This window comes from Pristis pectinata, chromosome 1 (assembly GCF_009764475.1).
Source record: "Pristis pectinata isolate sPriPec2 chromosome 1, sPriPec2.1.pri, whole genome shotgun sequence".
Classification (NCBI taxonomy): Eukaryota; Metazoa; Chordata; class Chondrichthyes; order Rhinopristiformes; family Pristidae; genus Pristis; species Pristis pectinata.
The window spans coordinates 91,401,637-91,426,248 of NC_067405.1; the positions used below are offsets into that span (position 1 = coordinate 91,401,637).

General features: G+C 44.7%; 1 protein-coding gene across 1 annotated transcript in view; it reads right to left on the reverse strand.

Moving 5' to 3' along the window:
• Positions 1-24,612, reverse strand: part of LOC127584657 (pleckstrin homology domain-containing family G member 3-like) — a 171,502-nt gene that overhangs the window by 132,904 nt on the left and 13,986 nt on the right. The window contains exon 2 of the mRNA XM_052041548.1: positions 509-584. Within this exon, the coding sequence (XP_051897508.1) occupies positions 509-557 (49 nt within the window). The 5' untranslated portion in view covers positions 558-584. The remainder of the gene's footprint in view (positions 1-508; positions 585-24,612) is intronic.

Below are 24,612 nucleotides of genomic sequence, written 5' to 3' on the forward strand. Positions count from 1 at the left end.
ACAATGAAGAACTGATTCATTGCAGGTAAGATTAGGAGGCTAGAATTGGAGGAATGTAGATTTCTGGGAGGGTTGGAGAGCTGTAGGAGGGTACAGAGACAGGGAAGGGTAAAGCCATGGAAGGGACTGAACACTAACATGAAGATTTTAAATTGCTTGTGTTGCTTAAGCTCCGGGTTGTGTTGCTATAGCTCATGATGTATATGGGTGGTGTACAGCACTTGGTGAGAGCTACCACACAGACAGCAGAGTTGTAGATCACCTTAATTTTTCAGAAAATAGAAGAAAGGAAGGCAGCCAGGAACGTCAAGTCAAAAGTCAAGTCAGTTGGAAAAGTCAAGCGTGGAAATAACAAAGACATGAATAACTGTTTCAGCAGCAGACATGGAAGACGGGGGTAGATTTGGACAGTGCCACCAGGCCAGAAATAGGCATTTGGCACAGACACAAAAAGTGCAAAAGTCTACACAGGGTCAAACCTCTTTACTGAAGTAAGGCAGGTACTGACCTTCTACACCTGGTACTTCCTTGGCAGAACACAACGAACCTTCAGGCATCTCTACATGGGCTTGGCAGAGTTACCACTGTGAAAACAAAGAAATTTGGATTTCAAATGCATGCCTTCTAGGTCTCAGGCTTCAAGATAACATAGGATTGTTCCTACAGTGGGCAAATTCCGAACACCCATTCAACTCATTCAGGCAGTTAGGAGATAGCTGACAATGTTCCACTTTGTGGTCTTTTCTGTTAAGGCCTTGGTTCATTTGGCCATGCCATTGCTGCAAGTGATGCGAGACAGAAGTGTATACACTTGCATCATAGCTTTAACTAGCTTGAACATCCAAACGTGCTTTAGAGCCAATTAAGTGTAATCGCTGTTGTAACACAGGGAGCACTGCAACCAATTTGCACATAGAGATGTCTTGCAAGAGCAATGACATAATGTTTTGATGGTATGGTTGAGAAATAAACATTAGTTGGGACATCAGGGAGACCTGCCCTGGTCTTCTTTGAAATAATGCCATGGGATTAAGCAGATAGGAACTGTATTTAGCGCTCCAACAGAAAGATAACACCTGCCTCATTGTCTCATTGCACTGTCAGCCTAGCCTTTGTGTAGTTTCTGAAGTCGGCCTTGAACTCACAGCCAGGGGGATGCCAGCTGAGTCTTGGAGACATCCAGAATCCCTCCTCCTTTTCAAATGATGCCATGGTATCCCAAGCATTCACAAAATAGTGAGATAGGGGCAAAAACTCTGGTCTAATGAGGAGAGGACAGCGGACCTCCAATGATGCATTAAGTGCCTTAGCACGCACTGGGTTATCAGCATAACTTTGACACTGGTGTGGAGATCAACCTAATTTCGGATCCCAAAGTAGCAGAACTAAGCTCAGCTGCCACAATAACTAGTAATTTCACTGCTCTACTGATCCTGATCAATAACTTGCATTTAAACAATGTACTTATCATAACTGATGTGGTTCACGGCAGTATCATCAGTTCAATCTGGCCATTCACAGAGACATCAAAAGCAAATATAAACATTTTGCACAGATAAAATCATCTGGTCCATTGTCTCCATGCTGGCCAAGAGTGAACACATTAGGCTAGTCCAACTTCCCAGTTCTCAGTCCAGGACCCTGTAGGTTACCGCAGCTCCCACTGCTAATGCAAGTACCTTCTAAATGCAGTGAATGTTCTACCTCCTGCAGCCTTTCAGACACTAAGTTTTGGATTCCTACCGATTGTTGAGCAAAACGGTTTTCCTCAGCTCACCTTCTATCCATTACTTTATATCCATGCCCCCTGGTTATTGACTTGCTTGCTAAGTAAAATAGTTCTTTTTCTGTTCCCCCCCTAAATATGCACATTTGTTAAATCTCCTCTCAGCCTCCCTTGCTCCAAGGGAAACAATCCCAGTCTAAATCTGTCCTCATAATTAACACTCACTAGCGCTGGCTACATCTCCCTGACTCTCTTCTGCACCCTCTCTAGTGCTGTCACATCCCCCCTGTAGTGTGGTGACCCGTACTTAGCTGCAGCCTAACTGTTGTTGCATACAGGAAAACAAATAGAAGTGCAGATGCTGGGATCGGAAACAAAAACGCTGGAAGAACTCAGCAGTCAAGCAGGATCTGTGGAAAGAGAAACCAGTCATCATAGAACATAGAACATAGAACAGTACAGCACAGGAACAGGACCTTCAGCCCACGATGTTGTGCCGAATTTATTAAGCTAATGATGCCTAATTAAACTAATCCCTTCTGCCTGCACATGGTTCATATCCCTCCATTCTCTGCATATTCATGTGCCTATCTAAGAGCCTCTTAAATGCCTCAATCATATCTGCCTCCACCACCACCCCTGGCAGCACATTCCAGGCACCCACCACTCTCTGTATAAAATACTTGCCCCATACATCGCCTTTGAACTTACCCTCTCTCATGCCCTCTGGTATTAGACATTTCAACCCTGGGAAAAGATACCAGCTGTCCACTCAGTCTATGCCTCTCGTAATTTTTATAAACTTTATCAGGTGTCCCCTCAGTCTCTGACTCTTCAGTGAATACAACCCTAGTTTGTCCAACCTCTCCTTATAGCACATGCCCTCTAATCCAGGCAGCATCCTGGTGAATCTCTTCTGAACCCTCTGCATAGACTCCACATCCTTCCTATAATGGGGCGACCAGAATTGAATGCAATGCTCCAGATGCAGCCTAAAAAGAGTTTTATAAAGCTGCAACATAACTTCCTGACTCTTAAACTCAGTGCCTCGACTAATAAAGGCAAGCATGCCGTACACCTTCTTTATCACCCTATCAACCTGTGCGGCCACTTTCAGGGAGCTATGGACTTGGACTCCAAGATCCCATCATTTTGGGTTGGTTTTGAGGAAGGGTCATTTTGTGCCAGCAACCCTTCCTCAAAACCAACCCACAGATGCTGCTTGACTGGCTAAGTCCTTCCAGCATTTCTGTTCTTGTACTTGAAGTTTTATATGGAGCCAGACCTCCCCATTTCTTCTATTCAGCATCTTGGCCAAAAGGCAAGGACCCAAGTGGTTATGTCTTCCTAACCACCTGATCTATCTATCCTGCTACGTTAGGGATATGTGGACAGGCACTACTTCTGTTCCTTCATCTGGACTCGGTCTTAACTCCAAACGTCAACTGTCCATTTCACTCCATAGATGCTGCCTGACCCACTGAGGTCCTCCAGCGCCTTTTGTGTTGCTCCGGATTCCAGTATCTGTAGTCTCCTATGTCAGTCAGCTAGATACTTCTTAAATGTCTTGAGTACCTGTCTCCACCACCCCCTCAGGCAGTGCGATCCAGATTCTAACCACCCTCTGAGTGAAAGAATTCTTCCTTAGATCCCCTCAACATCTCTTCCCCCTTACCCTGAATCCACGCCCTCTAGGTTTTGAAACCACTGTTGTGGAGAAAGGTTTCCTACTATCTACCCTGTTTATGCCCCTCAGTCCTTCCCATTCCAAGGAGAAAAAACACAGCATATTCAGCCTCTTCTCAATAACTGAAATACTCCAGAGGAGACACAAGAGACTGCAGATGCTGGAATCTCTAGCAACAAACAATCTGCTGGAGGAACTCAGCAGGTCAAGCAGCTTCTATGGAGAGGACAGGAATTGTCAACATTTTGGGTCAAGACCCTGCGTCAAGTCCTGATGAAACGTCAATATTTCCTTTCCCTCCCCCCACAGATGCAGCTTGACCTGCTGAGTTCCTCCAGCAGATCTTTTGTTGCTACTGAACCGCTCCATCTCGGCAACGTGCTGGTGAATCTCCTTTGTACCTTCTCAGTACACTTAAGATAAGGTAAGATAAGATAAGACATCTTTATCAGTCACATGTACATTGAAACACACAGTGAAATGCATCCTATTGCGTAGAGTGTTCTGGGGGCAGCCTGCAAGTGTCGCCACGCTTCCGGCGCCAGCATAGCATGCCCACAACTTCCAGACCTCCTGACCTGTACGTCTTTGAAATGTGGGAGGAAACTGGAGCACCCAGAGGAAACCCACGCAGATACAGGGAGAACGTACAAACTCCTTACAGACAGTGGCTGGAACAGAACCCGGGTCGCTGGCACTGTAATAGCATTACGCTAACCGCTACACTACCGTGCCTTTATCCCACCATTTACTGTGTATTCCCTTCCCTCGTTAGCACCCCCAAAAGCACTCTCTCTCTCATCTCTCCGGACTGAATTCCACTTTCTATTTTCTTACCCTCCAAACCAGCCCCCTGATAAGTTCAGCAGCCTAAAACTTCTCTCCTCGCCTTCAACCACTTGGACCATTTGATGTTATCTACAAAGCTTTTAATTGTGCCTCCAGTGCTCAAAACCATTGATATATAAGCAAGGGAGTTGGCACCGTATCAACCTTCCAGTCACTAAAACTACATCGACCATAAACCTTTCCTTCCTGGCACTCTGCCAGTTCCATATCCAGCTTGCATTTTCACTTGGATTCTGTAGGGTTTTCCGTTCCGGACCAGTTCCAAGTAAGACTTTGTCAAACACCTTACCAAAATGTACACAACTTACATCATGCATTACCCTAAAATACACCTTCTTCTAACCTCCTCAAAACATTCAATCATTAGTCAGAGATGGTCTTCCCTTAAACCCACACCAACTACCTTTGATTATGTGCCCTTCCTCCGAAAGAGTAAAGCTTTTGGCCAAGTGAGGTTTTAAGAAGCATCGCTGAAGACAATTGCAATGTGGAAAGACAGTAAAGTTGAGGTGGTGGGGAGTCCAGAGCCTAGGGTGTTAATAATTGAAGGCAAAGCTGACATTGTTGGGGTGAAGAAAACTGGGAGTTCACAAGAGGGCCGGATGAAAGGAGCAGGGTGATCTCGGAGAAAGTAGGACTGGTGTAGGTTTAAGAGATAGGAAGTAGCAGGACAGTGGAAGGGTTTGAATTTGAGGTAGAAGAGTTCTAGCAATTAAGGCTTTATGGATGTTCTCCAAGTTCCAGTGTTTCTAGGGATAGACCAAACTAGATTCCCATCCAAGCTAATTCCCTTTGCCCATATTTGGCCCATGTGCCTCTCAACCTTTCCTATCTATGTACCTGTCCAAGTACCTTTTAAATGTTGTTAATGTACCTGCCTCAACCACTTCTTCCGGCAGCTCGTTCCATATACTGACCACCCTCTGGGTGAAAAAGTTGCCCCTCAGGTTCTCACCTCACACCTTAAACCTATGCCCTCTAGTTCTTGATTCCCCAATCCTGGGAAAAAAGACTGTGCGCATTCACCCTATCTATGCCCCTCATAATTTTAAACACTTCTTTTAGATCATCTCTCATTCTCCTATGATCCAATGTAAGGAGTCCCAGCCTGCTCAACCTCTCTCTATAACTTAGTCCCTTGAGTCCCAGCAACATCCTCTTAAATCTCCTCTGCACTCTTTCCAGCTTAATGCATCGTTCCTCCAGCAGTATTTCTCCACGATGGACACCACTTGAAAGTAGCAAAGACACAGCATGGAGTGTGGATGGGGGATGTCAAAGTTCATCACTGTGGTAACACCTCATTAGTCAAGTTCCAAAGGAGAGAATTGTCAGACTGCATCAGCATAGGTGCAAGTGAAACAAACTAACTTTGAAGGTCCTCAACCTGAAATGTTAATTCTGTTTCTCTCTCCACAAATGCTGCCTGACCCCCTGAGTATTTCCAACATTCCTTTATTTTCTGAATAAGAGCTAACTGTACTTGACCTCATCCCTGCCAATCTACTTGACTTAGAAGTGTCTGGTCATGATGGTATTGGAAGGAGTGACAACTGTGCGGGCACGGTGGTGGTAAAGTCCCATCTTCACACTGAGGGCACCTTCCATTGTATTGTATTGTGTGGCATACCAATAAAATGAATGAGAATACCATAGAAGAAAGCCAAGAGCTCAAAAGTGGGAATCCAAGAGGTGCTGTGGGCCATCAGAAATAATGTTCCACAACAATTTTTAACCTTGTGTGATGAGACGATTTTCATCACTACAACTAGGCCAGGCAGCCAGCCCTGTTTAGTCATAGTCATAGAGTTGTACAGCACAGAAACAGGCCCTTTGGCCCAACTCATCCATGCTGACCAAGATGTCTATCCAAGCTAGTCTCATTTGTCTGCCTTTGGCCTATATTGCTTTTGTATCTATGAAACTGTCTAAATATCTTTTAAACATTGTAATTGTCCCCGCCTCTAAAGCTTCCTCTGGCAGCTTGTTCCATATGCCCACCACCTTCTGTGTGGAAAAGTTTCCCCTCAGGTCCCTTTTTAATCTTTCCCCTCTCATCTTAAACCTATGCCCTCTAGTTTTAGACTCCCTTACCCTGGGATAAAGAGTGTGACCATCTACCTTATCTATACCCTTCCTAATTTTATATAGGTCTATGAGTCACCCCTCAGCCTCCTACACTCCAGGGAAAAAAGTCCCAGCCTATACAGCCTCTCTTTATAACTCAAGCCCTCCAACACCAGTAACATCCTCGTGAATCTTTTCTGCACCTTTTCCAGCTGAATGACATTCTTCCTATAGCTGGGTGACCAAAACTACACACAATACTCCAAATGTGGTCCCACCAATGTCTTGTACAGTTGCAACGTAACATCACAACTCCTGTACTCAATGTCCTGACTAATGAAGGCAAGCATGACAAACACCTTCTTCACCATCTTGTCAACCTGTGCCAAATCAATGAAGAGCGCAGGCAAAACATGCAAAGAGTGATACCACACAAATAAGGTGCCAAGCTAAGAAAGTTGTATCTTGTGGCTGCCGAAGGCCTTGCCAGAAACCCCAACATCCCGAACATAAATGAAAATAAGCTTAGGTCCTAAGGGCCGGGCTCAAAGAAAGACCCTCACCATCCATCACACTTTATAAATATAAACTATCTATTACATCAAAGTCCAGAATAGGCCAGCGAAATGAAGTCCAGCCAGCAATATTAGCAGAGGCTCTCTCTTCCATCTGTTGATTTATCTGCTGCAGATTAAATGAGATGATAATGAATGGATAAAGAGAGAACATGGCAGATGTATTCAAGCAGGCCAAGCAGCATCTGTGTAGAGGAAAACAGAGTTAATGTTTCAGGTTGATGACCCTACATCAGAACCATTTTTATTTCAGATTTCATGCATCTGTATTTTTTTGATTTTCATGAATGCAGGTTGGATACTGCGATCTGCCCAGTTGGGGGCAACGTTATCATTCAGGCCATAAACAGGTCCCCCTGTAAACAATGGGATCTCCTGTGTTTTCTTAACGTCAGCTGAGAAGTAGAGTGCTAGGGTAGGTGTTTCTGGGCAATAGTGTGAGGGAGCTGGATTAACCCCAGTGGAGATACAGTCAGTGAAAACAGGGACTGAGGGAGAGGGGTTACTGAGTGACAGTGTGAGGGAGCTGGATGAACACCAGAAGAGATACAACCAGTGACACAGGGTGCTGGGTGATGTGACAGTGCCAGTCTGTGTCTCTATCACTGCCCAATTCCTGGGATGCGGCAGTGCCAGTATGAGCCTCTGACACTGCCCTATTCCAGAGCTCTCCACAATTGCTTTTTTTTCTTCCATTCTCTATAAACTTAAACTCATCCAAAACTCTGCTGGCTTTGTCCCAACTGCCACCATGATTGGTTGTTGGACTTGTGTCCCCTCTCAATTTTACTTAAAATCCATGTCATAGATCCCTTCAAAACCTTCCTGCTCCATGTCTATGTAACACCAGAGAGGTGTAATAATTCACTTTTGCCACACGTCGATGCAAAATATCTTCAGATCTCTCCGTTACAGCAACTGTGATACAGAGCAGGTAATGTGCTGGGCTTTGACACACAAAGGTTAATTGCAAGAATCATTGGAAATGGAAAAGGAAGAGGACGAGTTTTGTCCTGCAGTGTACCTAAAACATGGGGTTTATTAGCACCTTTATCAATGTTAAAAGTCTCAATATGCTTCAGAGGATAGTAAGCATCAAGTATAGCAAAAAGGATTCAAAGAGGGGAGATATTAGACAATGTGAACACTGTGGCATGCTTGCCTTTATTAATCGAGGCATTGGGTTCAAGAGTCAGTAAGTAATGTTGCAACTTTGTAAAACTCTGGTTAGGCTGCATCTGGAGTATTGCACTCATTTCTGATTGCCCCATTATAGGAAGAATGTGGAAGTTTTGGAAGTTTTGGAGAGGGTGCAGAAGAGATTTACCAGGATGCTACCTGGATTAGAGGGCATGTGATATAAGGAGAGGTTGGACAAACCTGGAGCAGTAGATGCTGAGGGGAGACATGATAGAAGTTTATAAGATTATAAGAGGCATAGATAGACAGCTGGTATCTTTTTTTTCAGGGTCTATATGTCTAATACTAAGGCATGCCTTTAAGGTGAGAGGAGGTAAGTTCAAAGGAGATGTGCAGGGCAAGTTTCCCCCCCCCCCCCCCCAAAGAGAGTGGAATGCACTGCCAGGAGTGGTGGAGGTGGAGGCAGATGCAGATATGACAGAGGTGTTTAAGAGGCTCTTAAATAGGCACGTGAATGTGCAGAGAATGGAGGGATTATGGACATTGTGTAAACAGAAGGGATTAGTTTAGTTAAGATTTTAATAACTAGTTTAATTAGTTCGATACAACATTGAGGGCCAAAGGGCCTGTTCCTATGTTCTATGAACTAAAATCTCATTGAGAAAGTAGGTTTCAGGAAATCTGAAAGAGGAAATGCGATATACTGTCCCAATACAGGCAAATGGAATTAATGTAAATGGGCAAAAAGGTTGGCATGGATGTGGTGGGCTGAGGGGCCCATTTCTGTGCTGTACAACTCCATGACTCTATGAAATGTGAAGACGTTTCAGGAAAGAATCCCAGAGTTTCGGATGTTTGCAGCTAAAGGCATGGTGCCAGTGGTGGAGTGGTGAAAATCTGGGATGTGTAGGAGTGCTGATACACTGGAGGGTCATGGGATTGTTGGAGATACAGAAAGGGAGAGGCAAGACCGAGGCATAGAGGCTATTGAGATAAAGGGTGAGAAGCAGCTGTTTCCACCCACCGCCCCCCCCCCCCCCCCCCCCCCCCCCCCCACCCTTGCAGTCCACAGAACGCAGTATCCTGTTCCAGATGGGGATACGTGCATTGTCAGAATCTGTATCTAGTGCAGTGCAGAGAGCTGGTTCCTGTGGGAAGAGTCTGACCCCAGGTCACTGGTCTGTTTACTCACAGAGAGTTTCATTACCAGACTTTTCCATTTACCACACTGCCCGGAAACTTCAACAGCAAATGCCAGGTGACTGAGAGAAGGGATTTGCATTTTACTTAGCACCAAAGTCTCAAAAATTCCCAGTGGCTTTACTCTTAATTAAATAGTTTTGAAACCCAGTCACCATTGGATTAAAATAATCAGAAATATTCCTGCAAGTTCCATCAATAAATGTTTAGTTATTGGCCCAGTCTTTGAGGAAATATGTCAATACTTCCCCACCAATGCAGAGGTCAGTTGTCTACGTGGTCTGGAGGATGCTCTTCTGCACCAAACTCCTCAGGGCAGAGTGGCAGGTTGCAGCACATGCTTGGCATTGATGCTGAGAATCCACGCGGACAAACTATGCCAGGTTGGATCTGCCAAAGAGCAGGGTCTCAATTGATTTAGAAACATAGAAACATAGAAAACCTACAGCACAATTCAGGCCCTTCGGCCCACAAAGCTGTGCCGAACATGTCCCTACCTTACAGACCTATAGCCCTCTATTTTTCTCAGCTCCATGTACCTATCCAAAAGTCTCTTAAAAGACCCTATTGTATCCACCTCCGCCACCATTGCTGGCAGCCCATTCCACGCACTCACTAGTCTCTGACTAAAAAATTTACCCCTGACATCTCCCCTATACCTACTCCCCAGCACCTTAAACCTATGTCCTCTTGTGGCAACCATTTCAGCCTTGGGAAAAAGTCTCTGACTATCTACCTGATCAATGGCCCTCATCATCTTATATACCTCTATCAGGTCTCCCCTCATCCTCCGTCGCTCCAAGGAGAAAAGGCCATGTTCCCTCAACCTGCTTTCATAAGGCATGCTCCGCAATCCAGGCAGCATTCCCAATCCAGGCAGAAATGGTTGTGAGGGACAAAGGTAAACCTGAGTTAATCTACATTTTAATTTACATTTTAAGAGATTTAGTTAATCTCTTAGATAGACAGATGAATGTGCAGAAAATGGAGGGATATGGATATTGTGTAGGCAGAAGAGATTAGTTTAGTTAGGTGTTTAATTACTAGTTTAATTAGTCTGGCACAACATCGTGGGCTGAAGGGCCTGTTCCTGTGCTGCACTGTTCTATGTTCTATGTACATTTGCTTCAATTGTTCAATTTTATTTAAGATGAGATAAAATGAGATATCTTTATTAGTCACATGTACATCGAAACACACAGTGAAGTACATCTTTTGAGTAGAGTGTTCTGGGGGCAGCCCGCAAGTGTCACCACGCTTCCGGCACCAACATAGCATGCCCACAACTTCCTAACCCATACATCTTTGGAATGTGGGAGGAAACTGGAGCACAAAGGAGGAAATTCACGCAGTCACGGGGAGAACGTACAAACTCCTTACAGAGTGTGGCCGGAATTGAACTCGGGTCGCTGGTGCTGTAGTAGCGTTACGCTAACCACTACACTACAGTGCCTGCATTTTTGTGGTGTTATGTTTTGTTTAACATCTTTTATAATTTTAATTAGCCTGAACAGTTTTTAAAATGGTTTTGGAATGTTTTCTTTAAGATGATTACGAATGTCAGAAATATTCAAAAGTACTCAGTATTGTAACAGTCATCTAAACTAGGGGGCTGCCTAAGTCGGGAAATTAAACAGCCTTGGAAGCACAAGATATGATGACACAAACCACACAAGTGCAAGGTTTTTCTCCCTCAAAGCTCGCTCAGTTGTGTTCAGTTCTGGTTGCGTCATTATAAGAAGGATGTGGAAGCTTTAGAGAGGGTGCAGAGGAGATTTACCAGGATGCTGCCTGGATTGGAGAGCATGTCTTATGAGGATAGGTTGAGTGAGTTAGGGCTTTTCTCTTTGGAGAGAAGGAGGATGAGAGGTGACTTGATAGAGGTGTACAAGATGATAAGAGGCATAGATCGAGTGGACCAGTCAGAGACTTTTTCCCAGGGCAAAAATGGCTAACATGAGGGGGCATCATTTTAAGGTGATTGGAGGAAGGTATAAGGGGATTGTCAGAGGTAAGTTTTTTTTAAACAGAGAGTGGTGTGTGCATGGAATGCACTGCTGGCAGAGGTTGTAGGGGCAGATATATTAGGAACATTTAAGAGACTCTTAGATAACCACATGAATGATAGAGAAATGGAGGGCTATGTGGGAGGGAAGGGTTAGATAGATCTTAGAGCAGGATAAAATATCGGCACAAGATCGTGGGCCGAAGGTCCTGTACTGTAATGTTCTATGTTCTACGTTCAGATTTGTCAGTACACTTCTGTAATGCAGAATGAAGGATAAACATGGGCTGTGGAATTGGGAAAAAAATTCCACATGGTTTTTGAATAGTATCATAGCATTATTTTTTATCCATCTGAGAGGGTAAATGAGTCCCTTGTTTAATGGCTCATTTGAAAGCTGACATCCTTGACAGCACTGCTCTCCCTCAGTACTACACTGAATTATCTGCTGAGATATTGTGTGCAGTCTTTGCAGTGGAACTTAAATCTATGGCCTTCTGATCCATTGCAGCCCTTCACAAAATACTTGATTGGCTGTAAAGTGCTTTGGGATGTCCTAAAGTCATGGAAAAGTACCATTTAAATGCAGGTTATTTTAAATGAATTTACAAGCCAATGAAATATAATAGTCAGTGCAATAGATGGGAAAACTACTTGCCAGTTAACATGAATAAAGGTTGATGCACAAGACCCATATCTTCAGAGTTTACCAGTGGGTTTCCCCACAGGGGCAACTCCAGTTCTAGCCCCATCCAATCCTCAGGATAAATAACACACAGCTGCCAAAGCAGTATTACATACAGGTAACAAAAATACCACACCCACATCCACTGGCAACGTGGCACAATGACTTTCCCCACTTTCTGCATTGTTAACTGCTCCTTGTTTAGCCTCATTCCTGCACATAAATACCACACACTATAACCAGTTCATCTACACAAACACATCCTTTCACTACAGAGTGAAGCATCCACCTATGCCTGTTGGTTCAGTGCCAGCCTGCAACTCACCAAAGGTATCCATTTTTCTATATATAATGAACACAAATGCTGGAGATACTTAGCAGGCCAGGCAGCATCCATGGAGAGAGAAAGAGCTCTGATGTCACTGACCTTAAATCTATATGTAAATCATCTGAACCACTTAATGCTAAAATGGGAGAACTAAGAGCTTGGACAAAGGGACAGGTTTTAAGGAAATGCTCAAACATTATCCTGCATTCATATAATACATTTAACATAGAAAAAGATCCCAAACATAGAAATAAATTTGTAGAATCTTAGAAAGTCACGGCACAACAGTCAGTCCATCTTGTCTGTCCCAAGGCAATTCACACAGCATAATCCACATCCTGTAAATGAATATATATTAAAAAAACTCACAGAAAGCATGCCTTAAGGGAGGAAAGAAATGCTTGGAAATTCTTCAGTGCTTTTGCAGATCACGCAAAGGGAAAACAGATGGGTTCAGTTCTGATTTAAGAAAGGGATTGTGTGTTCAGGTGAGTTGGGAGAGGAATAATATCAGGGTCACCTGCACAAGGTGGGGAGTGTTACAATCAGCCGATGGGGTGGAGATAATGTTTGTGTTTAAGGTGTATGGGTTTCACTAGGAAGGTTGTGCAAGGCTGCTGTCACAAGGGATAAATGTTTATCTTAAAGAGTAGCCGACTGCCTACATCAAGTGGGTTCCCAGTGCCAGACTCCAGCTGAGGACCTGCTCAGGTAGACCCTTCTGAGTTAGGCTGAAACACTATGCAAGGCCTTCTTCACGTTTGAGTGGCCTGTTTGCATAAGCACGAAAATCATGGAAGCTGTGAGAGTCTCCAGGCATTAGTAGGTCCGATCCACAGAGGACCAGAAGGAAAATCTGGAGGTGATGCATGGGGTAAATCCCCGATTCTCTCTACTGAACATGTCATTGCAGAAATTTCACCAGGTAGCACGTGTCTCTGGGCCATAGGGTTTTAAGGAGGGAAGGCCAAAATAGTTGTAGGTACAGCCACTTTAAAATGAGGAGTTGGTGCAGAAAGTCCGGAGTTGGAGCCAGCTTTGAGGGTTATGGAGATAGGTTTGAAGGTTATGGAGATACAGTAGGTGTGAGGGTTATGGAGATAGGTGTGAAGGAGAGCCCACAGAGAGATTGGAACACACAGATCCAAATTTTAAATCAAAACCAGAAACCAATATTGATTAATGAACAAGTGGGGTGATGGTGTAAGTTGACACAAAGACAGGATGACCCCGAGTGCATTTAGTTGATTAAAAACCACCACCAGTTGTGCTGTGCTTACTTCTGCCATCTTAATTCCAGGCAATTATATTTGGGATTCACCCACCCCTTTGTTCCCACAGTTGATGAAGGGGTGGTCTACTTTCACATAGCATTGCCCCCTCCCCTCCCAATCTCAGTCTTCACAGCTGCCTGCGATTTCATATTCCTCTTCTGACTACCAACAATTCCCTTACTGACCCCAGCCACAGCATAACAGGCACTCAACGAGACTGACACAGAATGTACAGAGCAGACATTTGGCCTAAATAGCTTAAAGCTGGTGTTTGTGCTCAATGTATCCTCCCTCCCCTCCTTCATCTGAGCCGAGCTGCATTACCTTTTGCTCAAGTGGACTTTGACTGCTTCGGTTCAGTGAAGGAGTGACTATTGCATTCACCACATTGTTGCTATTTACAGTGCCCAGGGCAGGAGGAGAAGCTCACCAATTAGCATTGCTGCAGAACAAACAACATCAGAGGGGATTAAGTCTCACTCTGTGGGTGGTGGCGGCGAGTTTCTAAAGAAGGAAGGGTACAGCGAGGCACCAGGAATGCATGAGCAACAGGGACCACCACCTTAGCTGGTGTGCTTAAATAGAACGCATCAAAAGGCTGAGCCCAATTCAGGGAAAAGCCTGCCTTTGCGGTGGAGGGAGGGGCTTCAATAATATTGGATAGTTGGCTCGTGCGGCAAGAATGCTGAAGCTGGACCCGCTACAAGTGACCCTGTCCCACCCCTCATGTTACAACCGTTAAAATTACAGAAATTCGCCCTTAAAGAATTTACAAATCGCTACTCAAGAATTTGGGATATAGAATAAAATTCGCTAACATGGAATTTATGTGAAAAAGAGTTAAATAAAAAACACAACATTTATGTGCAGCTTCTTATTGTGGAAAATCGCGATTGTGAAGAGTTTTCTTAACTTACTTATTAAGATATATTGGGAGGCCACTCATTCCACTGAGTCCAGCAGAGCAATTCATCAAAACCATTTCCCCCTCTCATTATTTCTCTGAAAGCCTGTACGTGCATTCTCATATACCCATCCTCCCAGATTCCAGAAAGACATCAATAAATACATTTTCTTAATGAAAAACACGATGATGCTGGAGGAACTCAGCAGGCCAGGCAGCATCAGTGGAGAAAAGCAGGCAGTCAACGTTTCAGGTCAGGACCCTTCCTCAGGGCTGAAGATAGGAAAAGGGGAAGCCCAATATACAGGAGGGAAAAGCAGAGCAGTGATAGGTGGACAAAAGAGGGGAGGTGGGTGGGGGGGGGCACAAGGTGATGATAGGTAGATGCAGGTAAGAGATGGTGATAGGCAGGTGTGGGGGAGGAGGGGAGAGCAGATCCACTGGGGGATGGGTCAAAGGTAAGGAGAGAAAGGGGAAAAAAAGGTAGGAAAAAAAGAGGCTAGGATAGGGAATCATAGTTGGGGGGGTGGGTTGTGGGGATTACTTAAAGTGGGAGAATTCAATGTTCATGCCATTAGGCTGAAAGGTTCTAAGATGGAAAATGAGGTGCTGTTCCTCCAGTTTGTGCTTGAAATTCTCTTGGCAGGGGAGGAGGCCGAGGACTGAAATATCAACAATACATTTTCTTGTTGTGTGTTTCAGAAGATTGGAACAGGATCGAGCTATTCAGCCAACTCACCATCCAGAGTGTCAGGGTCACACAACAAAGGCCCACTATCCGTGCCAAGCATCCAGCACTCATTTACACCAAATGCCATTTTATTCTCACCACATTTCCATTAACTCCCTTCAGATTTCACCACTCACCTACAGTCTAGAGGCAATTTACAGTTGCTGATTAACCTACCAACCCACAAGTCATACGATGTGGGAGGAAACCCATGTGATCACAGGGAGAATGTGCAAACTTCACACAGACAGCACCAGAGGACAGGATCGAACCTGGGCCATCTGAGCTGTGAGACAGCGTCTCTACCAGCTGCGCCACTGGGTTACCCCTTAAGTTGGAGCTTCTCTTTTCATACAGAATTCAAAACCCATATGCCTAAAGGCCCTTGCCTCCATTCCGTCATGAAACACTTGACATGCTCAACCTTTCTCCTTCCCGCCTTCCCTTTCCAGCTCTCCCATTTCATCCCCAGGCTATTCCCACACTATTGCTTCCCCCACTCCAGCGGAAACATTTAAATGCAGAGCAATCGGCACTTAACAGGAAACGAGCAAAGGGGAGACAGGCCAAGAAAAGCAACCTTGTACTTCGAAACTTCACCATGGCAACAGCCTTCAGCTTTCCCCTAAACATCTGGGAAGATTCAAAATACAATTTTCCCTCTGATCTGCTATTTATGAAGTTCTGGGAATTGATTGCCATTAGATTCCTATCCAACCAGCACTTCGCTTTATTGGAAACGTCCGATAATTGACTGTGCCCGGTAACTTGTACTGGAAGCTCTCTGTCCAGCAGATAGCAGGTACAGCACATTGAGCTGAACACTTTGAGCTGAACTGGCTCAGGAGACCGAGATACATGATTCTGCAGGACACAGCACACATGCATGTAAGCTGATCCAAAAAAAATCTCATAGTGATCACCATAGTGAGCAAGAAAGATGGTGTAACAGATGTCACTGGGTGAGGGCCTTTGTGCGCGTACACACACACGCGCACGCACACACACACACACACACACACACACACACACACACTTATAAATGACTTTTATGTGGTAAAGCATGTCGCAGAATGCATACAGGGTTAGGTGTTGTCAGATTGATCAGGGAGATGAACTTTGAAAAACCCCTTCTGGACGGCACGGCCAGTAGAGCCACTGCCTCACAGCTCCACTGGCCCAGGTTCCATCGTGACGCCTGGTGCTGCCTGTACGGAGTTTGCTCATTCTCCCTGTGACTGCGAGGGTTTGCTCCGGTTTTCTCCCACATTTCCAGGGAGGGCTGCTTGGTGGGCTAACCAGCCACTGTAAATTGCTCTTAATGTGTAAGTGAGTGGTAGAATCTTGGGGGGTGGGGGGGAATAGATGGGAATGTGGGGAGGATAAAAAAATGGGATTAATATAGGATTAGTGTAAAGAGGTCAGCATGGACAGTGGGCTGAAGGGCCTGCTTCTATGTTACATCACTCTATGACTCTATTAAAAGTAAGAGCAGTGGAGAGGTGGAGGCATTTTGGGAGGAAGTTGTAGACTATAGTTCCCAGTCATTAGCTGCTGATAGTGAAGCAATAGTGGAAAAAATGCAAAACATTCAAGGGGCCAGAATTACAGGAGAGCCGAAGCAGCCCATCAGCTACCTCATAGACTTGACGGAGCTAGGGCTTGGTCCAATGGCAAGGTGGTCCAAGCTGATTGCAGGAAGGACGAGATTGCACTGGAGAGGGGACAGAGGAGAACCACCAGGATAAGATTTTATTTATTAGTCACATGTACATCGAAACACACAGTGAAATGCATCTTTTTGCGTGACCGAGAATGTGCTGGGGGCAGCCCGCAAATGTCGCCACTCTACCAGCGCCAACATAGCATGCCCACAGCTCCTAACCTGTGCATCTTTGGAATGTGGGAGGAAACCGGAGCACCCGGAGGAAACCCATGCAGACACGGGGAGAACGTACAAACTCCTTACAGACAGCAGTGGAATCGAACCCGGGTCACTGTAACAGCATTACGCTAACCGCTACCCAACCGTGTGCCAGGGATGGAGTCTGGATAGCTATGTTGGTTTTCTAAGGATGAGTGGAGGCTGAGGGGGACCTGATCGAGGTATACATATTAGGAGAAGCACAGATAGGGAAGATGGTAGGAAACTTCTCCCTGGTGCTGAGGGCATAGATTTAGGGTAAGAAATTCAGTGAAAGAGTTTTTTTGCCATCCAGGGGTTGGTTAGAATCTGGAACACACCGCCTGAGGCTACTGCCAATTACCAACTGTGTGGGCTGGCCTAAAATACAAAATATACCAAAACCGGTCCATGCAGCATACCAATACTTAGTACACAGAAGAGCTACATGGATGTGGGACAGAGTACCAAAGAAAATCATGCCCAGCACAAAAGGAAAGAGGAAGGGAAACAGAATAAGGCATTGTCTCAGCAGGTCAAACTCTCAGGAATGGTTCATCATGGTTCTGTTGCAGATGAGAGGTCAACAACTTGTCACATTAATCACTCTCTCTCTCTCTCCACAGATGCTGCCTGACCTGCCGGGTGTTTCCAGCATTTTCTGATTTCATTTTAAATTGCCAGCATCTGCAGTTTTATTTTTCTGATTTTCTGGACATAATGCTATCCAACTCAAGACGCCCCAAGTTCAAGCTCCACACCAGAGATTTGGTGGGGTGGTATGCAATTGGGAAGTGACATCATTCAGCTGAGGCAATAGGTGGCATGAAGAATCACACTGCTCTATCTCTAGTGTTAGGTGGGGAGTTCTCTCGTGTCCTGGCCAATATTTATTCCACAAACAAAATCACTAAAGCCTGGTTGTTACACTGTTGTTTGTGCTGTGTAACTGTTGGCACATTAGCTGCTGTTTCTATATTATAGCAGCCAATGTATTTTAAAAAATATTATATTGGCCTTAAAGAGCTGTGCAATGTTCCTAAAGGTGGTGCAGAAATACAAGTTGGTTTTTTCCTTCGTGGAATCTGAAGCAAGCCTAGAGCATGCCTTTCCTCAGAGATCGGAATGCAGCAGAGTGATCAGAAGTGATTTCAGTGGCTAAAAAAGGTAAAACTATGCCGAGTGTTTAACCGCACCCCTGATCTTACTCTGCATGAACATACTGAATGAGGGCAGAAAAAAATTAAAAATATTTCCAATGAAACAAACCCTCTTTGGTAAAGCAATGGAGGCTGGGAATGATGGGACCAGTGGAGGGTGGGAGTGATGGGAGCTCTAACCTACTTACCTCTGGGGAAGAACGAGGATGAAGAGAGTTCAGAAAAACTGCCTACCGCACAGAAAGGCATTTCCGGCTGAGCCAAGCATGCGTAGAGAGGCAGGTGGGATCCAACACACAGGGGGAGGATGCTTGAGGGAACATTGAAAAGGTTCCGGAGAGAATAGGTGAAAAGAGAGGGAGAGAAAGTGCATGAGACAGACCCACAGAAGGAAGGATGAAGCTCCAAACCTGGTGAAAGAGCCACAGACCAGGGGAATGAGAGGGAGAAACACTACAGGTGCTGGAAATCTAAAGTAAAAATACTCAGCCAGTCAGGCCATATCTGCAGGTAGAGAAACAGAGTTAACTTTTCAGGTCCAAGATCTGTCGTCAGAACTGAAGCATTGACTCTGTTTCTCCCTCCACAGATGCTGCCTGACCTGCTGAGCATTTCCTGCATTTCTTGCTTCAGAGCGTGAGAGAGAGAGCGCAGATGCATTCTGAATATTCGAGGGTCAGGTTGTGTCAGAGAACGTAGTGCGGGGAGACACAGTGAGACACAGAAATGGGACATTGAGAGGAAACAGACAAGGGGTTGGGAAGGATAACACAAATGGGAGAATGTGAGCCCTCAAGGCAGCAGAAGTTTTCACAGTGTGGCTTTGATCTTGTTTGCTTTAAAATTCTTCCCCTTACCCCAGGGATTCTTTTTCGGCTGGGAGATAACAACAGCATCAGTCGTAAAGGCTGTGTGGCCTCACAGGCATTGCAACAGAGTTCATTCAAGTTATTGGTTGAAGTGGACACAAGCAGTAGTTGTGAATGAGCAGCTTACCAAGGATGCAAGGGGGGTGGGTGGGGAGGGAAGGGCAGCCAGGAGAGCACTGGAATAACTTCAAGGTAACAAGGGGATGGGGGAAGAGTTCAGATGCTGAGTAAAGCATTGGAATAGGGAGCAACGTGACAAGAAGCATTGTAAAAGATTGCACTCCAAATAATTCACATGCACAGCCCAAAAGCATTGGCAATTGTGTCATGCTAAGACAAGCCAAGCAACATCTGGTATTATTGACTTGCGAAAGGCAAGTTCCAGAGGTGCAGTGCAACCATTAGTGAAGGACTTGGACAGCTGGGGAGGAACATCTGGAAGGAGTATTCTTTACTCAAGTTCTCAAATTAAAAATACTATATTCTTGTGGTTTAACATTGCCAACCCAGCTGTTTCTGCTCGTCAGATTGCTTTATGTCAGTCTTGACTCAACGAATAGCACTCTGAGTCAGAATGTCAATGGTTCAAGTCCCACTCAAGAGAGTTGAGCAAGAAATCTGGATTAACACCATCAGGACCACAGTTGGAGATGCTTTGTATTAAATGAGACATTAAACTATCTCCCCTTTCAGGTGAACATAATACATCCCACTGGGAGTTCTCTGCAGTGTGCTTGACAATACTTATCTCCTTTTCAACTTCAATAAAAGTAGATTACCTGATCAGTGTCACACCGTTGGTTGTGAAGAGTAATGAGCACAAACTGGCAGCGCTCTTTCCAGCAGTTATTCTTCAAGAACACAGACACCTACAAGGCGCTCCAAATATGCTGGGTTAGTGAAAGGCACCACATAAATGCAAATTTTTCCTTGCTTTGAAGGTGACATCTCTGGCAGATGCTCACTAGCCCTGCAGCCACTCAGAATGCATTGAGGAAGAACCTATCCTTGCTGCCCTGCAATCTACATTTATGCAATAGGCCCCGTGGGGAACATAGTTTTCTACTGGAGCAAGGAACTTGTTACAAGTGTAAACTGGGTCTTGAAGGACAGCAACAAAACAATAACTCAGTATGGAGACACCAGAGATTCTGCAGATGCTGGACTCTGGAGCAACACACACAAAATGCTGGAGGAACTCAGCAGGTCAGGCAGCACCTACGGAGCGAAACAAACAGGCAACATCTCGGGTTGAGACGCCTCATCAGGACTGGAAAGGAAGAGGGCAGAAGATAGAATGAAAAGGTGGAGGGGGAGAAACACGGGCTGGCAGGTGATAGGGGAGTCCAGCTGAGAGGGAGAAGGTAGGTGGGTGGGGGGGGTGAGGGATGAAAGGGAGTGATGTAAGAAGCTGAGAGATGATTGGTGGACAGCTCAATATCACCAGACACTAACACCCCTTCCATGGTGCAGATGTAAGAACAGCTGGAAGTTCAATACCAAGGGATATGCATGGTGGGCAAAATGAATTTCACAATCCCACCCCATCATTTCTTTCCTTTAGGGTGAAGGTGGAATATACCAACTAGGACTATCTAAAACCTGTATTCCTGGTCCCCCTTAGAACAGAACGACGAAACATAAAAGCGATCAGCTTAATGCTTTACGGCGCCAGCGACCCAGGTTCAATTCCGGCCACTGTCCGTAAGGAGTTTGTACGTTCTCCCCGTGTCTCCGTGGGTTTCCTCCGGGTGCTCTGGTTTCCTCCCACCTTCCAAAGACGCTCGGGTTAGGAAGTTGTGGGCATGCTATGTTGGCGCCGGAAGCGTGGCGACACTTGCGGGCTGCCCCCAGAACACTCAATGCAAAAGATGCATTTCATTGTGTGTTTCAATGTACATGTGACTAATAAAGATATCTTATAAAGAGAGAAAAGGGGATTGAGTTTGAGAGCAGACGGGGACCGCACTGGAAATTCATTCAGGGATAAATTTGTCATGGAGTTGAGCTACACTGCCATCAGTGGTCTGGAGCCAGGTATGGGTTAAGGTACAGAGGAAATCCCCCTCTATGCTATCCAACCAAACATGTGTAATTCATTTTGCATCCCCACGTTGGTGTTGTCAATGTGTCCAGCAATTCACTATCCAGCTGCTTGTTGTTCCAACCTTCCAAGATCCAGTTTGCATTCACATTCATAGAGCCATACAGCACAGAAACAGGCCCTTCGGCCCACCGTGTCCATACTGACCACTGTACTCATCTATAGAAGTCCCATTTACCCGCATTTGGTCCATACCCCTCTATGCCTTGGTGATTCAAGTGCTTGTCTAGATGCTTCTTAAATGTTGTGACAGTGTCTGCCTCCACCACCTCCTCAAGTAGCACATTCCAATCGCTCCCTGTGGGAAATAATTCACCCTCAGATCCCCTTAAAACATCCTATCTCAAATGTTATACCCATATCCTGTTGTTTTAGACATCCCCCACTAAGGGAAAAGGATTCTTACTTTCTACCTTATCTATCCCCTCTATAACTTTGTATTACCACTTGATTCAAGTTTAAAGCTCCATTTACACTGAGAACCAATATGAAGCCCCACCTCTGAAGACCACCTCCCTCAACCCTCTTGCAGCATGACGCTAATATCTGTCCTCTGCCACAACACCATCACTCTAGGCCCTCAGAGAAATAAATTAGCCTCCAGCAATACTGGATTTATGGCTGATTCAATGCTATGGACGCATAATCATTGGGTTGAGGCTTCCCCAGATGCACTTTGTGCAGTTTGTTACAGCCAGCAAACAGAGAAGACTTTCATTAGTTTCGATCCCAGGGGTGTAAACTGGCCAACCCAAAGCACCACCCAGCCCCCAGAAATGGGGCCAATGTCTCAAACCTTGGCACATTGAAGATATTTCCAGAGCAAACACTAAGGTTGCAAAACTGCTCTACCCCCATTACTTGGAACCATCGCCTGGTTCCCTTTGCATTATTTTCAAGGGAGATCATGGGACTGACAATAGAATTGAATGAAATTTAGAGCATGGGATCAGGCCATTCTGCCCAGCAATGGTAGTGTTTGTGCTCCACAAAAGCATCCTTCCACTTAACTTCATCTGACACTAATAGTGGATCTTATTGTCGTATATATATTTTAACTTATCCTTAAATCTATCTCTGCTATCCATCTTAACTTCTGCATCTGGTGGCATTCCCTGTTCTCAAATTCACATGATCCACCTATTATAGAAGTATACAGCCTAAATATATATGTCAGTACAATAGCTACATTGGATCTTGTGTATAAAGATAGGAGCTTATATATATTCATAAATACATTGGATCTTATATTTATGACTTCAGACATTTAAAAAAGACCAGCAGCCGAAAAGAATACCTCTCTTTTTCTCTCCACAAATACTGCCTGATCTGCTGTGTATTTGCAGTAAGTGCCATTTTTGCTATACGTTTCTGGCTCCAAGTTTGGACCCAAAAAATGGAAACATCACAAGGAAACACTTCCATTATTTTAGTATTCTATTGGCTCATCCTTCAGGAATCTCTTAAAAGAAAGGATTCCAGCCTGTTTAGATGACTAGTTAAAATGTTATCCTTTACCCTGCCACCTTGCATTATTTCCTACAAAATAGAAACCAGTACAATGCACAGTACTTTAATCAATGCCTAACCAAGATTATATACCATGCCCCCAGTCTTTCATTATATTCCTTTAAAAGTCTACACTCCAAATCAGTAGACAAGATTTAATTTTTAAAAATTGGGTTATTATTGTCACATGTACTGAGGTGCAGTGAAAAACTTAGTTTTGCATGCCATCCATACAGATCACATCAGTACATTGAGGTAGTACAAGGGAAAACAATAACAGAATGCATAATAAAGTGTTAGTTACAGAGAAAGTGCAGCACAGGCAGACAATAAGGTGCAAGGCCATGGCGAGGTAGATTGAGAGTTCGCGAATCCATCTTATCATACTAGGGGTCTGTTCAGTAGTCTTATTACAGCTGGCTAGAAGCTGTTCTTGAGCCTGGTGGTATGTGCTTTCAGGGTTTTGTATCTTCTGCCCAATGGGAGGGGGAGAAGAGTCCAGGGTGGGTGAGGTCTTTGATTATGTTGACTGCTTTATGGAGGCAGCAAGAAGTGTAGATGGAGATCATGATGTTGGCAGATGGAGTATAATATGTGAAAATGTGAGGTTATCCACCTTGGTAGGAAGAATAGAATGGAAGAATATAGTTTCTATTGAGTGAGAATACAGAACACTGCTACAGAGGGGGTTTGGTGTCCTCGTAGATGAAATGCAGAATCAGCATGCAGAAACAGCAAGTAATTAGGAAGGTAAATTGAATGTTGGCTTCTATTGCAAAGGGGATGGAGAATAAAAATAGGAAAGTCTTGCTGCAACTGTACACGACCTTGACAAGACCACAGGTGCAGCTTTTCCCTCATTCTGGGAAGGATATACTTATATTGATGGCAGTTCAATGAAGGTTCACTTGCCTTGATTCCTGGAATGATGATGATGATTTATGAGGAAAGGTTGAGGTCATGTTCATTCATAACTGAAAGAGTGAGAGGTGATCTCATTGAAACATTAGATACCAAGAGAGCTTGACAAGGTAGATGTGGACAGGTTGATCCCCCTCATGGGGGAATCTGTAATGCGGAGACAGAATAAGGGCTTGTCCATTTGTGACAGAGATGAGGAGAAATTTGTTCTCAGAGGGTCATGAATTTCTGGAATTTTTTTTTTATCCTAGGGAGCCAAGGAGGCCAAATCATTGGATATATTCAATGATCAATTGGTTGTTGAGCTACAGGGGAACCATGGGTTATGGAGAACAGGCAGGAAAAGTGGAGCAGAGACCAAGATCAAATCAGCCACAATCATCCTGAATGATGGACCAGAATCAAGGATATATAAAGCCAATTCCCGCTTCTAGTTCTCATGTTCTTAAGATGGAATGATGGTTGGGGAAGGCTCTGCCACCAATTTCTCTTCATCACTCCCACCACATGGATGTCTCTTGCCATCCCTGATATGGTCAGGAACTTCACATAATAGTTTCAAAGAGAACAGTAACCAGATCCAGTCTTACCACTACATATGGCACACTGCCAGGATACCAGCTTCTTGTGCCAATGTATTTTTTCCTTCCTTGCAGTGCTACGTCCTTCGCAAAACAAACAGCCTCAACTCTTGCGAACTCTGCCCACTCTCAAATGCTGCCGTTGATCCAGCCAAGCTCTCACCAACACAGCTCCCATTGATTCCAACAGCACCAGCTTTGTATGTAAGAGCAGCTTCCCTCTTAAACAATGATCTCCTTGTAACCCAGTGTCAATACAAAAGCAGCAATGGTTGGCGGCACCAAGCAGCGCCATTCTGCTCTGCAGCCTGTGTAGTGTAGGGGGCACCAGGAAAGAAGGAAAAGCAACTTGCATTTATATAACACCTTTTACGATCACAGGATATCCCAAAATG